The sequence below is a fragment of the Arctopsyche grandis genome, chromosome 6 (genome assembly GCF_051622035.1).
Source record: "Arctopsyche grandis isolate Sample6627 chromosome 6, ASM5162203v2, whole genome shotgun sequence".
Lineage (NCBI taxonomy): Eukaryota > Metazoa > Arthropoda > Insecta > Trichoptera > Hydropsychidae > Arctopsyche > Arctopsyche grandis.
The window spans coordinates 27978015-27990397 of record NC_135360.1 but is presented as its reverse complement, the minus strand read 5'-3'; the positions used below and the strand labels follow the sequence as shown (position 1 = coordinate 27990397).

The 12383-nt window shown below is 33.9% G+C and overlaps 1 protein-coding gene across 1 annotated transcript in view; it reads left to right on the top strand.

Annotated features, from left to right (window-relative positions):
* The window catches only part of LOC143912511 (protein unc-13 homolog A-like), a 99536-nt gene that overhangs the window by 31412 nt on the left and 55741 nt on the right, over positions 1 to 12383 (top strand). The window contains exons 2-3 of the mRNA XM_077431792.1: positions 3615 to 3644; positions 3759 to 3861. Of these exons, the coding sequence (XP_077287918.1) occupies positions 3615 to 3644; positions 3759 to 3861 (133 nt within the window). The remainder of the gene's footprint in view (positions 1 to 3614; positions 3645 to 3758; positions 3862 to 12383) is intronic.

Sequence of the window (12383 nt, the reverse complement as noted above, 5' to 3'; positions counted from 1 at the left end):
ATTGCTGGTTTTATCCGTCGCATTCGTTCTAAAATTGTGTCGTAGTTTTCTTCAAAAGGATGATTCTTTTTCGTTTTACAGATGGATACTGACGGAATCCTTCAAAGGATTTTTCTCAAGAAAATTGAGCGAATGAAATTTGTTGGGATTTGTACAAATATTTGATACTCGTGTCATACCCGATGACATATCTTCGCATGCGTGTTTATTTATTTATTTAGTAGCAAATTGCTAGTGAATATGTAACAAATAATAAAAGTAACAACTAAAATTACTACTATGTATAATATAACAAAATTAAAAAAAAACTCATCTTCCACAAATGTATCCATTAACACCCTTCAAGAAAGCACCCATGTTATTAGCACCTCTAATACTCTCCGGAAGGGCATTATAAATTTGAACACCTCTGCGAAAAATACCTTCTGCAGTTTTTGCTTTCTTAACTCTACCTATAGTTAAATTATTCCTATTTCTAGTTTTATGATTATGCATATCTCTGTTCCCAACTATTTAATTATTAAAATATTTAGGTAATAGACCCTTATCTAACTTATATACAAATTTTAAAGTGCTTAATTTAAGACTATTTCTAATATCCAACCATTTCAATTCGCCTAACATACTTCTACCATTCTTACGTTTCCTCGGATCCAAAATTGCCCTATTCTGTATTTTCTGCAGTTTCTGCAATGCACAATCCACTAAATAGATTGAGCGTTGTAGCGCAATATACAGTATGAGGCCGTGTTGGCATATTAAGTTATTAAATAAAAAATAAATAAAAGAAATGTGTCGGTTCGATCCACACGCGATCTATTTTTTTTTCAAATACCTTTTAAATATATTTAATTTAATTGTTTAATATGAAAAAATGGTAAAAACTACCTTTGTACCTACCTACATGTAAACAATATAAAATACCAATAGAAAAATTAATTAATTAATTAAATACATTTTCAATAGATGCCGGCAAATTCTCTGCCAATAGAAAACATTGGTATCAAATAGTATATATTGAGGTTTTTTTTATTTTTTTATTATATTCATATATATGTTTTGGCAGTGATTTAGCTGTGACGTACATATATACATACATATGTCGAATCGAAACGACTATTATAGTACGGCGAACTTTAACTTAGACAGACAGACATAATAGCGATATTATATATGTATACGATATGTACATACATACATATATATTATCACTGGAATGAATAAAAAAAAAATTGTTTTTATAGTATGTGAAAGTATCGTCATTTTGTTAGACTATAAAATAAGATAAATAATTGTCCGAGTTCATGATTTTATACATACATAGAACCTTTGCCCGGATGGTTTTTACGCACGGATGCATTTGACTTGGTTTTTACGACCGTAAATTTGCATCGAAACGCAAAGCTGATTTTATGACTGTAAATAGGACAAAAAATATATTTATTCGCTTTCAGGTTATTTTCCAGTATACGAAGCCATGGTGTTTCGGTCATATAAACGACTGTGCTTTCAAGAAAGATAAAGCCATAATAATAATGTAATATTTCATTTCAGTAGTCTTAGCTTTGACTATGTATCTACCTTTAACGTACTCGATTCCTATTGCTCAAAACATCTTAGCTGAGCAGAAGAAGTATTGGGTGTTTTGGTGCCAATTGAAATCAATTCCTATTTGTTTGACGAACAGCCTTATGCGGTTTTGAAATTCAATTACATATTCTATTAACATATTCAAATTGACAAAAGCGCAATTTTCCGACGTCGTTTAATATCTCGTAACAGGTATTTCCACGGTAATTTGCGAATGTGCGTTAGTCGTTGGGAACGCCTTCGTATTATTAAGTTTCAGCAGTCGTTCACGACGCTGAAAAGATTACCAGCGCAAATGGCGCCGTTCTAAGGGAAGTTGTCGTTTTCCAGACAATAAATCATCCCTGAGGGAAGTGGAAATAGCGCTTTGTGTCAGCCCTGCACGCACACTTAACTCTTTCGCACCGAAACGAAGCCTACGCACTTTTTTCCCGAAGGACTAGTGTTAATTTTAACCGAGGGTAAAACTTAAAACTTGCATTTGCTAAGCCATGTAAACTATTTCCACCACGCGAAAGCGTATTTCGAATCGATTTCGGATATATAGGAAACTAAGACATGTATTTAGTATAATTTTTACATTTTATACCAGGAAGGCCTTACAGGTAAACCCCAATGCGCCTTCCTGGCCAATTACAAACAACACAGCGTTTTTATTTATTATACAAGTCGCTAAATTACGAGACACTGACTTAAACTCGCAATTTAACGAGACATCTATGAATTGTACATACATTTTATTGTACATTAATCATACTCAAATAGTGGTGACATAGTAGGTAGGAAGGATTTTTAGCCAATTTTTAATCGGGAACCGTTTCAACAATGAAATCAGATAAAATTGGCAAACTCTGGTAGGATACGATCGACCAGGAGTCACAAATATTCAGGTCTGACCAGTCTACCCACTATGTCACCAGTGTCTGAATTTGATTAGCATACATGTACAATAAAAATTATGTCTATGTAGATTAATTACTTAATAGTTAATTAAATAAGTTTTTCAGCATTTTGAAATTCAGTGATTTTTGTAATAAAAAAGCTGCAATGTTTGTATGTAGTTGGCCAGAATTGCGGTTTACCTGCTAGGCCTTCCTGGTAGGTACACATACTCGTACATATGTATGTATGTATAAAAATAAAATAACCTTTTAGATATTATCGCCCAGACAAGTGTTTGCCCGCTATGTACATAGTTACACCGTTTTTCATGTATGTATGTATGTAGAATCACCAAATTTGGTATATCATTTCATAGTACTTAGACTGTAACTATTTTTTAAATCCAAGGTCAAAGAGCTCCCAAACAAACTTTCACCTTCCCAAGCAACGCTGGGTAATTCATCTAGGTACATAGTGTTTCATACGCTGAGTACATTTTATCGAGTGAAGAAAATATGCCATTTTTAGCAAATGTTTGTATGTATATATGTAGTACGCTTTTATGAGATAAAATAAGTGTAAATGTATTTACACATACATATATTTATTTAATAATACTTGTGGAAAGGTGGCAAAACCGTATTATACAAAGTACCTAAATACATATTAATTAGCATCCACAGAGACATATATGGTCAAATTTGTAAATTTGCAGCATTTTATACAATTCAGCGAAATTCGAGATTGCTGAAAACTTGGGATTTTGCGAGAAAATGGGTAAGATTTTCAATTTGTTGGAACCGTTTCAATGAAAATCAGATAAATTGGAAAACTCTGATAGGAAACGATCGACCTGGAGTCACAAATCCAAGGCCTGGCCAGCAGAAACCAGTGGGATTTGAACCCGCGAACATTCTGTTCAAAGCATTATATGCTAATCACTAGTCTATTCTGCTGGTAATAAATATGTAAATAAAAGGAAGAAATGCAAAAATCCATTTATTTTAAGGAAATCATCAAGTTTAAGTTATTAGAAGTTGCATTGAATGGACTATTCCAAGCTTTAATCACTCTATAACCAATGTACGTATGTATGTATGCATTTATGGAAAAATAATTGTATTATTTTTGTTTTGTTTCAGTCAAGAAAGCGCATTTTGTTGGACCGCAGGGTGAGTGGAATTAATTCGCTGGTTGCATGCGATGTTTAAAATTTGATTTATGGTATACAATTACAATACATTTTATTATTTTTATTATTATATTTTTTGATATTATGTTTTCAGCGGCCCAGTTTAATACTTATGTAACGCTTAAACTACAAAACGTAAAATCCACCACTGTCACTGTTAAAGGAGCGGATCCTTGCTGGGAACAAGATTTTCTTTTGTGAGTACAATTTTAATAAAATACATATATTTTTGTTATCGGACGGACGGACGGACATTTCGGGAAAGTTTTCCTGCGAAAATGTGAAATCGGCACCGTGTTTTTTCGGACTTTGCGAACGGATGTTGCGGTCTCTTTCATGTTGCGAATTCGATTCGCAGACTCGTAGACACGGACAGACAGACGGACGCCTCTCTCGCGGTCATTTGCTAATTGTCTCTTCCAAGAGGCGAAATTCAATCAACGCGAAAACTTAAAAGGGAGACCTTTCGTTGTCCGTATCGGTCGTTGGAAATTTACATTTCGTCGATTATTATTTTCGATGTTCAAATTAGGTAATTAGTTTTAAATGTTGACTCGACGAATTTTCGCGAATCTAATTTTAATATAATAATTCAATAAAATATTCGAAAATTTAACTTTCAACTTGTACATGTACAAGATACGTATATATACAAAGTCGGTTCAACACTTCAAAGTGTCAAATTTTCCGTTCACTCAATCAACACATTATATTTATTTTATTTTGTAGTGATTTTAGAGTAGCTATATTTTGATTATGATTTACATATACATACGATTTACATATACATACATATGTATATACATACGATTTACATATACTTACAAATGTATATACATACATACGAGTTACATATAAATACATACCGGTCTCCCTCACGGGAGCGAAAGTGAAACGGCCGAAAACGCAAATATCGGAAGGCAAATATCGAAAATGGAAAGACCTTAATTCGAAAGATCAAATAAAAAGGGTGCATGGTAAACGGTACTATGTATATATAATATATATGAGTGGCATTCGGTGAAATTATCTCCCTTTTTGTCATACAGCCTTGTTTAATGTGCGCGCGCAGAATACGGGAGGAAAATCCTGTTCCTCTTGTTCCTGTTGTATCCTGCTCGCGCAAATTAAGTGAGTATGTACGACGGGGGGGAGAGACCCTTTTTTTATCTTTCGACTTAAGATCTTTCGATTTTCGATCTTTGCCTTCTGATATTTGCGTTTTCGGGCGTTTCAATTTCGGTCCCGTGAGATAGACCCACATATGTACATACATATGGATGACAGAGATGTCAGATTGCTACGAAATATTTATTGGAATCAGGCTGCGAAAGTGTGCGTCGATGGTCAATTCACTGATGAGGTTCCTATAGGCAAGGATGCATCCTATCACCTACTCTTTTTTTACATACCTCTTATACAGTTCACATGGGTTTCGTGTTAGTGGTAATTAACACCTACACCGAATCCATCTTCCACGATGCTCTCCGAGTATCACCAATATAAGATATGCTGATGACACGGCACTAGTCGCTGAAAATTTATCATAGATCTCTAGTCCGTGTACATCAAGAAAGCAATCGAAGAGATATGCGCATAAACCTAAAGAAGATAAAATGTATGATAGTAGATACAATGCAAACAGACACCGGTGTTTTAACGTTGGATGGAGAGGTGTTGGAAAGAGTAAAAAGATTCAAATACCTGGGTACCTGGCTGAATGAATAGATGGAGCCAGATGAAGATGTAAGAATCCGCATCGAGATGGCTAGAACAGCATTTATCAAAATGAAGGCGGCGCTTACAAACAAGCATCTCAATCTTCGTACGCGGTTGAGATTCGCGAAGAGCTACGTCTGAACAGTATTACTATGTGAGACGTGGACTCTGAAGACCAGGATGATCAGCCGCATCGAAGCTTTTGAGATGTAGGTTTACAGGCGTATGCTGAAGATCCCGTGGACCAAAAAAATATCACATGATACGGGGTCCAAAAAACGAATTTTTCCGTTTTATAACCATGGGGAAAATAGAAGGAAAGAAATGTATTGGCAGAAAAAAGTGGTCTTGGCTTTGAAACATGCGCATGTGGACCGATATGAGCGCCGAAGATGTGAAGACCGATGCGGATATCTTCAAATAATTGACGAGGTGGTCGCCAACGTCCGGATGCGGACAGGGCATTAAGAAGAAGAAGAAGACATACATATGTACTAAATAATTCATTTCAAAATAATATATATATGTACATATATTATGAAGGGCCTCACTATTCTTATTTAGCACTAATTTTTATAGGTATAATATAACCAAATTTGTATACAAAGACGTAGTACAAAATATGAAAAGCATTGATTGAATTTTTAGATGGTTTTTAAATATAAATGAATCATGTTTATAGCGTTTACTTTTAAACAAATTTGTACTGATTTACTTTTATGTTTGAATATTTACGAGCAATTCGTGTTGGTTAATACTTTCGACTCACTTTTGGACATAAAATATTTAAGCTGTAATAACTCTCGAGTGCAAGTACGGTAAAAAGTGCATGCATATAAATTTCGACGTATAAATCATTCATATTTTATCTTGGAAAGAATAAAATTTATCGTGAGCTTTTTCTCTGTATGTATGTATGTATGTACATATGTATATTCGAAGTTTTTTTTTTCAATCTTACTTAAAAAAAGGAAAAGTCGTATAACCTTTTTTTCGATTTAGAAAAGCGTCGACGGTTTAAACATCTATGTATGTACGTATAGCCATTTTATGTACGGACAGATAAAAACTATATCACATTGGCACTAAAATGAAGTATAAATGCTTCATTTTATACCTGAACGACGATCTTACGTACCTTAAACGTCACTTTAACACTCTCGTTCGAGCTCCGAGGAAGGTCTACTACAGAAACGATAACAAAGTTCAGAACTCGTGTAAACACCGGCTTCTGAATTGCACCGAGTTGTTAACGTATGTATGCATGTACAAAACAGTGGCGTGCGTGACAATTCGCCATCAGGAAATTTTTCAAGTATCGCATCGAATTGTCTGCAACGTTGTGTAGGGTTGCCATACGCTATTTTCCCCGGACATATCCTCTTTTTAAGGCTTTAAATTTCCGTCAGGTCGGGTTTTTCCAGTATGTGTGTAACAATTTTTACTCTGCCCGCTTATTTACTGGGATTTTGCTTCTGAACACTTTTTATATGGATATTTCTGATGGTATAATATTGACGATGAATCAAGATTTTGCATAAAATGTTGCATAAAACTTTTGATTTGAATTCGTGACTCATCATTGCTATGTATGTATCTATGTACGTATGCATATGAACATCTCGTAAGAATTTTATGCACTCAATGAAGTATGGACTTCTGCTAGGAATAGTGAGAGATAGTGAACTTAATTGGCTATAAAAATATATGACGAGTCATATGGCTATAAAAATAGATTGAAAGGTGAAGTAAGCGAAGTATCCAAGATAGTACAAACAAGGTCACAAGTGAAATGGTGGAAAAACATAAGGAAAATGTATGAATGAATGTTGCTCGGCACTAATGTGAATGGAATATTTCCATCCAAAAATAAAGTAAAATTGGGTACGGGTTCAGGGTTCAGTTGTCCGTTGAAATTTTCTTTGGCATAAATAAAAATAAACTGCCACTTCGGATGACGGATCTTCACCAAATTTATTGCGTTACGTAATATAAAACTGATACTTATAGATATGCAATTTCAGTTCAATACGCCAAAAGGATTCGGAGAAAAACATAAAAAACCTCGATTCGCCAGAATAATAATACTATGTACTTCCAGTTGAAGTCAAAATATTTATAAAGTAATTAATGTATGAAATTAAAGGTAATTTTAAAAAAGTTTCAGCTTAATTTGTAGAGCGAATTAGGGGATAATTTAATCCAAAAACATGTAAAAATATGAGATCACATATGTATGTACATATGTTTATAGGGAGGTGCCATTTCTGGTCAACACACATACTAAGACAAAATTTTCTGACATGTTAACCTAATCAGTGATTGAACGCAGCGTATTCAAAATATCGAGTGTAACGTAATCGAATTTTATTTGGTGGTTTTTTTTTGGTTAGTAATTTGACTCTTTATGGCAAATTTCTTCGACGAATTCGTCACCACTGGGCAGACGGGAATTTGCAGGGTTCACTTATGTACATTTCGGACCGGGTCCTTAAAAGTGGCAGGCCCCCAGGAATTTGTACCGTCTCCCCCCCCCCCTGATTATATTTAGTCCTGTAAACTTAAATACTATAATACTAAATTAAAAGTAAAAATACTATAATATCAAAACTAATATCTGGATCAATGCAGTATGTAAATATGCTGGAGAAAATCGAAACTCATCAAAGTGTTGTATAATAGAACCAATCAGAAACCGTGGAAACAGATCGATTAACAAATTTGAGGTTTGTGTATTCGAAGTCATCTCGCCGATGACCTGTCGAACCTTTCAACGGGCTACTACGATGATTTCTTCCACCACGACATCCTAAATATCAATATCAAATGGAATTTCAGAATGAATTTTCAAATGGAATCAATATCAAATGGATTTGACGATCGGAAGTGGTACCTTGTCCAACAGAGTACGTAGTCACCCCCAAGTAAAAGCTCATAATTATTAGTATAATATAAAGCTCGTAAATTATCACAGTTCGGATTAGACGCTCTCAGTTAAAAATCAAGTCTGAAAGTCGGTATCAGAGAGTTGAAAACATAGAAATGGAGACGCGACCGGGAAAACTTCAAATCTATTATGGCTACGTTATGGCTGTTAGACATAACACGTACATAATATGTATATTGAAATTATAATATAAACTTGTTATCATTCATTTTATAGTCTATTAGTGAAGTAAAAATATACACATATGAGATATAATGAAAGCCTATAATGCTACACCCCGGGATATATCAACTCCTGTATTTCATTATCAAAGGGAAGATCTGTGGAAGGAGAGGCTCTGGAAGAAGAAGGACGTGCTGGCTGAAAAATCTGAGGCAGCGGTTCAACCAATGCACTGTTCGGGGCAAAGTCATTATTGGAAACATGATTGTCTACGTCCGGTAACGGATAACGTACTATGTAGAAGAAGAAGATAATGCAAATTTTATAAGATATAATGTGAAGAAGATAAATTTCTAGGTTTTTAAACAATTAAAATCTGACAAAACGACTGGGGTGAGGAGGGGGGGGAGGTGTAAAGTAAAAACAAACAAGGCTACTGGCTATTGGCAATGGGTAATCCACAATTTTCGAATTTTTAAACATGTTTATGGAGACTAAATTTCACTATCGACTATAGCGGAAACAATTGAAATATCTATCGGGGGCCAAACCTCGCAAAGTGGCAAAGTTTCAAAGCGATCGGAAGAGTTAAGGAAGTTTTTTAATACCATTGGAAAAAGTGAAATTAATAAAAACCTTGTAAAAAGTAAAACAGGATGCTGTTTCTCGGGTGGCTGCGACTTTTTATTATTATTAACCTCTTCTTAGTTTGGAAACGATTTTGTAGTGTGACGAAGTTTGGGTTCTTATTCGATCGTTTTCAAACTTTGCCATTTTGCTCGGTTTGGTCATCAATATATGTGGAAATCAAATCCGCCATTACGATGGTGAAAAATAATCGTAATGAAAATACTCCATTATCGTTCTCGGTGACGTCTATTATCCACATTGTCGTATTTATCCACATTCTTCAGATCGTCTTTTTCCCTTTTCACCACCCTCTCGTCATGTCAGATTTCAATTGTTTAAACGCCTATCACTTTTTCTTTTTTCACTCTACATTTTATAAAATTTGCTTTATAGGTTGTCGTTATCTTTCATATGTATTTTTGGTTCACTCATAGTGTTAATAATGAATGTTAAAATGTTTATATTATTTATTTAATTTATTATTTATAATAATAATAACAATAAAATGACCAGTGTGACCTGACAGATTGCCCCAAAGCGTCACACTAGTTTTACAAAACAAAAGAAAGAAAACAACAAAATAAAAACAATAAAAATTCCAATCATTCATCCCATTCAAATCGTCTCGTGTTGAATCTCAAGAACCTAACCAGCTCATCAACATGACAATTGAACAGATCCAAATGCTCAGCAATCACATTAAGGAACCGGATAGCCTTTACAAGAGACGAGTTATTGAAAGCAGACGTTTTCGCAGGAATAGGTTGGAAAAGTAAATGATGACGCAAAGCTCTACCGCATTCAGGCGCCGAAAATTGAAATTCAAATAAAATCGAAGGGTTGTCGATTCTTCCCTTTAATACTCCAAAGAAATATAATTATAAAGGAGGTAGATCGATATATGTGTATGTGTATTTGTGTATATATGGATGGTGTACATATATGTTTATATAATTGTCTTTGGCCAGGAAGGCGCATTGGGTTTACCTGTTAGGCTTTCTTGGTGTAAATTAAATAAAAAAATAAAAAATAAATAAAATAAAATGTAGTTATTACGGCCAAAGCCTACCCGACTGCTATTAGTTTTTTTATTTATACTCTTCCGATCGTTTTTTCCCTTTTCGCCACCCTCTCGCTATGCCAGATTTTAATTGTTTATACTCCTATAACTTTTTCTTTTTTTAGTCTATATTTTATGAAAATATTTTTGGTTTATCCTAAAAACCTACATATGTACCTCAACATTGACCATATTAGACGACCAGTGTACGGTAGCTCTAATGTTGTTGTAGCAACATTTTATACATGTTTTTTTCGACCGGCATTTCGACGCAGGATTGATTTACGAGACCCGAACCACTACCGTTTGAGAAGCCGTTAAATTGTTTAACGGCTAATTTTACGGCCGCCGTTATCGCGGCACATCTGAAAGTTTGCCACGTCACGTCGACCTCGTTGAAATTGTAATATTACAGTGCAAACTTGACTCTCGGATCGGCTGCTTTGCGTATTGTTTGACTTTTAACTTTTTGATGCGAGCGCGACGTTTATTACGACGGTGTGGGTGGGGTGGGTGGGTGGGCGGGAGGGATGGATGGGCTTTTATTCGACGTGGGTGTTGTTTGATATTGGGGAAAATTGCACGTGGGAAATTAGTGAAATTGAGTTGATCCACCGCACAATGAAATGACTCAAACAAGTGATCGCGAGCGGGGGCGGGTTAATTTAATCGTTTGCTTATATATGTATATAATATTAGATATATACCCCCGCGCGGGATGATATCCTTTGAACTTTGCAAGAATGTGATACGCGATGGGTTGGTGCAAAACCGCGAGCTGGGGTCTTATAAATTTAATTTGATGTCGAATGTTGTTTGTTTTTCGTGGTTTCAAAGCTCGAGTTGATTAGTTGAGATTTTGTATGTGAGCGGACGTTGAAATGTTAATCTTATCATGGCTAGTTGCAACGTCGTTGTCTAGAGTGGATTTTGTTCTTGGAATGAAATTAAAAACTTGTCTTGAAATTTGTGCAGCTTTTAAGCATCTTTCTTGAGTGAAGTTTAAATGAAAAAAAAAATGGATATTTACATATGTATGTACATATATACGTTGTACTGAAAATATCATATAGAATATGCTGAGAGTTTACTTATCATCCGACCCACTATGTCACCACTATTTTAATACAGTTTCAAAAATTTATTATCCATAATATAATTTATTATTATCCAGGCCCGGTCTGAGGGTATATGGCGGCCCTAGGCAGATTGGTTTCCGCACCCCCCCCCCTTAATTTTTTAAACAATAAATTTCTTGAAATTTTATGTTGAAAAAATATATATTAAGACAAAAAAATTAATTTAAAATTTGTATTCATAATAGGCACGTTTTATGTATCCAAATGAATAAAATATAATAAAATACGGATAATTAAATATGAATAAATTCGGTAATAAAGACTTTAATTTATATTCAATGAATTGAAGTGACATTTCTTCTTTCAAATATGATTGGTTAATGTATTTAATTTCGTGAAGTAAGTCCATACCTGATATAGACATAAGTATATATGAATACATATGCTTCAGCGGTATTTTATATAAATTACAAGTCCAAATTACCATAATTTATACCGACGACAGTTTGCTGTTTTACAAGTTTTATTCGCGAGTCGTTGATATTTGACAGTCAATTTCCTGTGTTCCTCGTAAATTATTTACTTATTTAAAGTTTGGACTATTGTGGCATTAAAGGAATTCCTTATGCGCCACAATGGTCAAAAATATAACAGAAAATAAATAAAATACATAACTATAGAAATTACAGATGACAAAAATACAAATATTATATTTCACAATTAGTATTGTTACTTTGAGTAGAAAAAATAAGTTGAATATGGAATGTTTTATTAGATCAAATGATGTCAAATTATTATTTTTATTTTATCAAATTTTCTTTGCTTTCTTAAAATTATTTTAAAGTTTGTATATCGATGTTTGTATTGTAACTGGCCAGGAAGGCGCATTGGGGTTCATATACATATATTATATATGTACATATGTATATATGTGTATGTAATAATAAAAATAAAATGTACACATTTTCTCCAAAATATTCGTATAGAAAATTTCATAACGCTATTATTAACTCGCGAATAAAAAGTAATTTCATTTGCATAATAGAAAAGTCATATATAAAACATCTCTCAATTCATTTTTTCATTCATCAATTTTTATTTTTTACATATTTTGAATTTTTT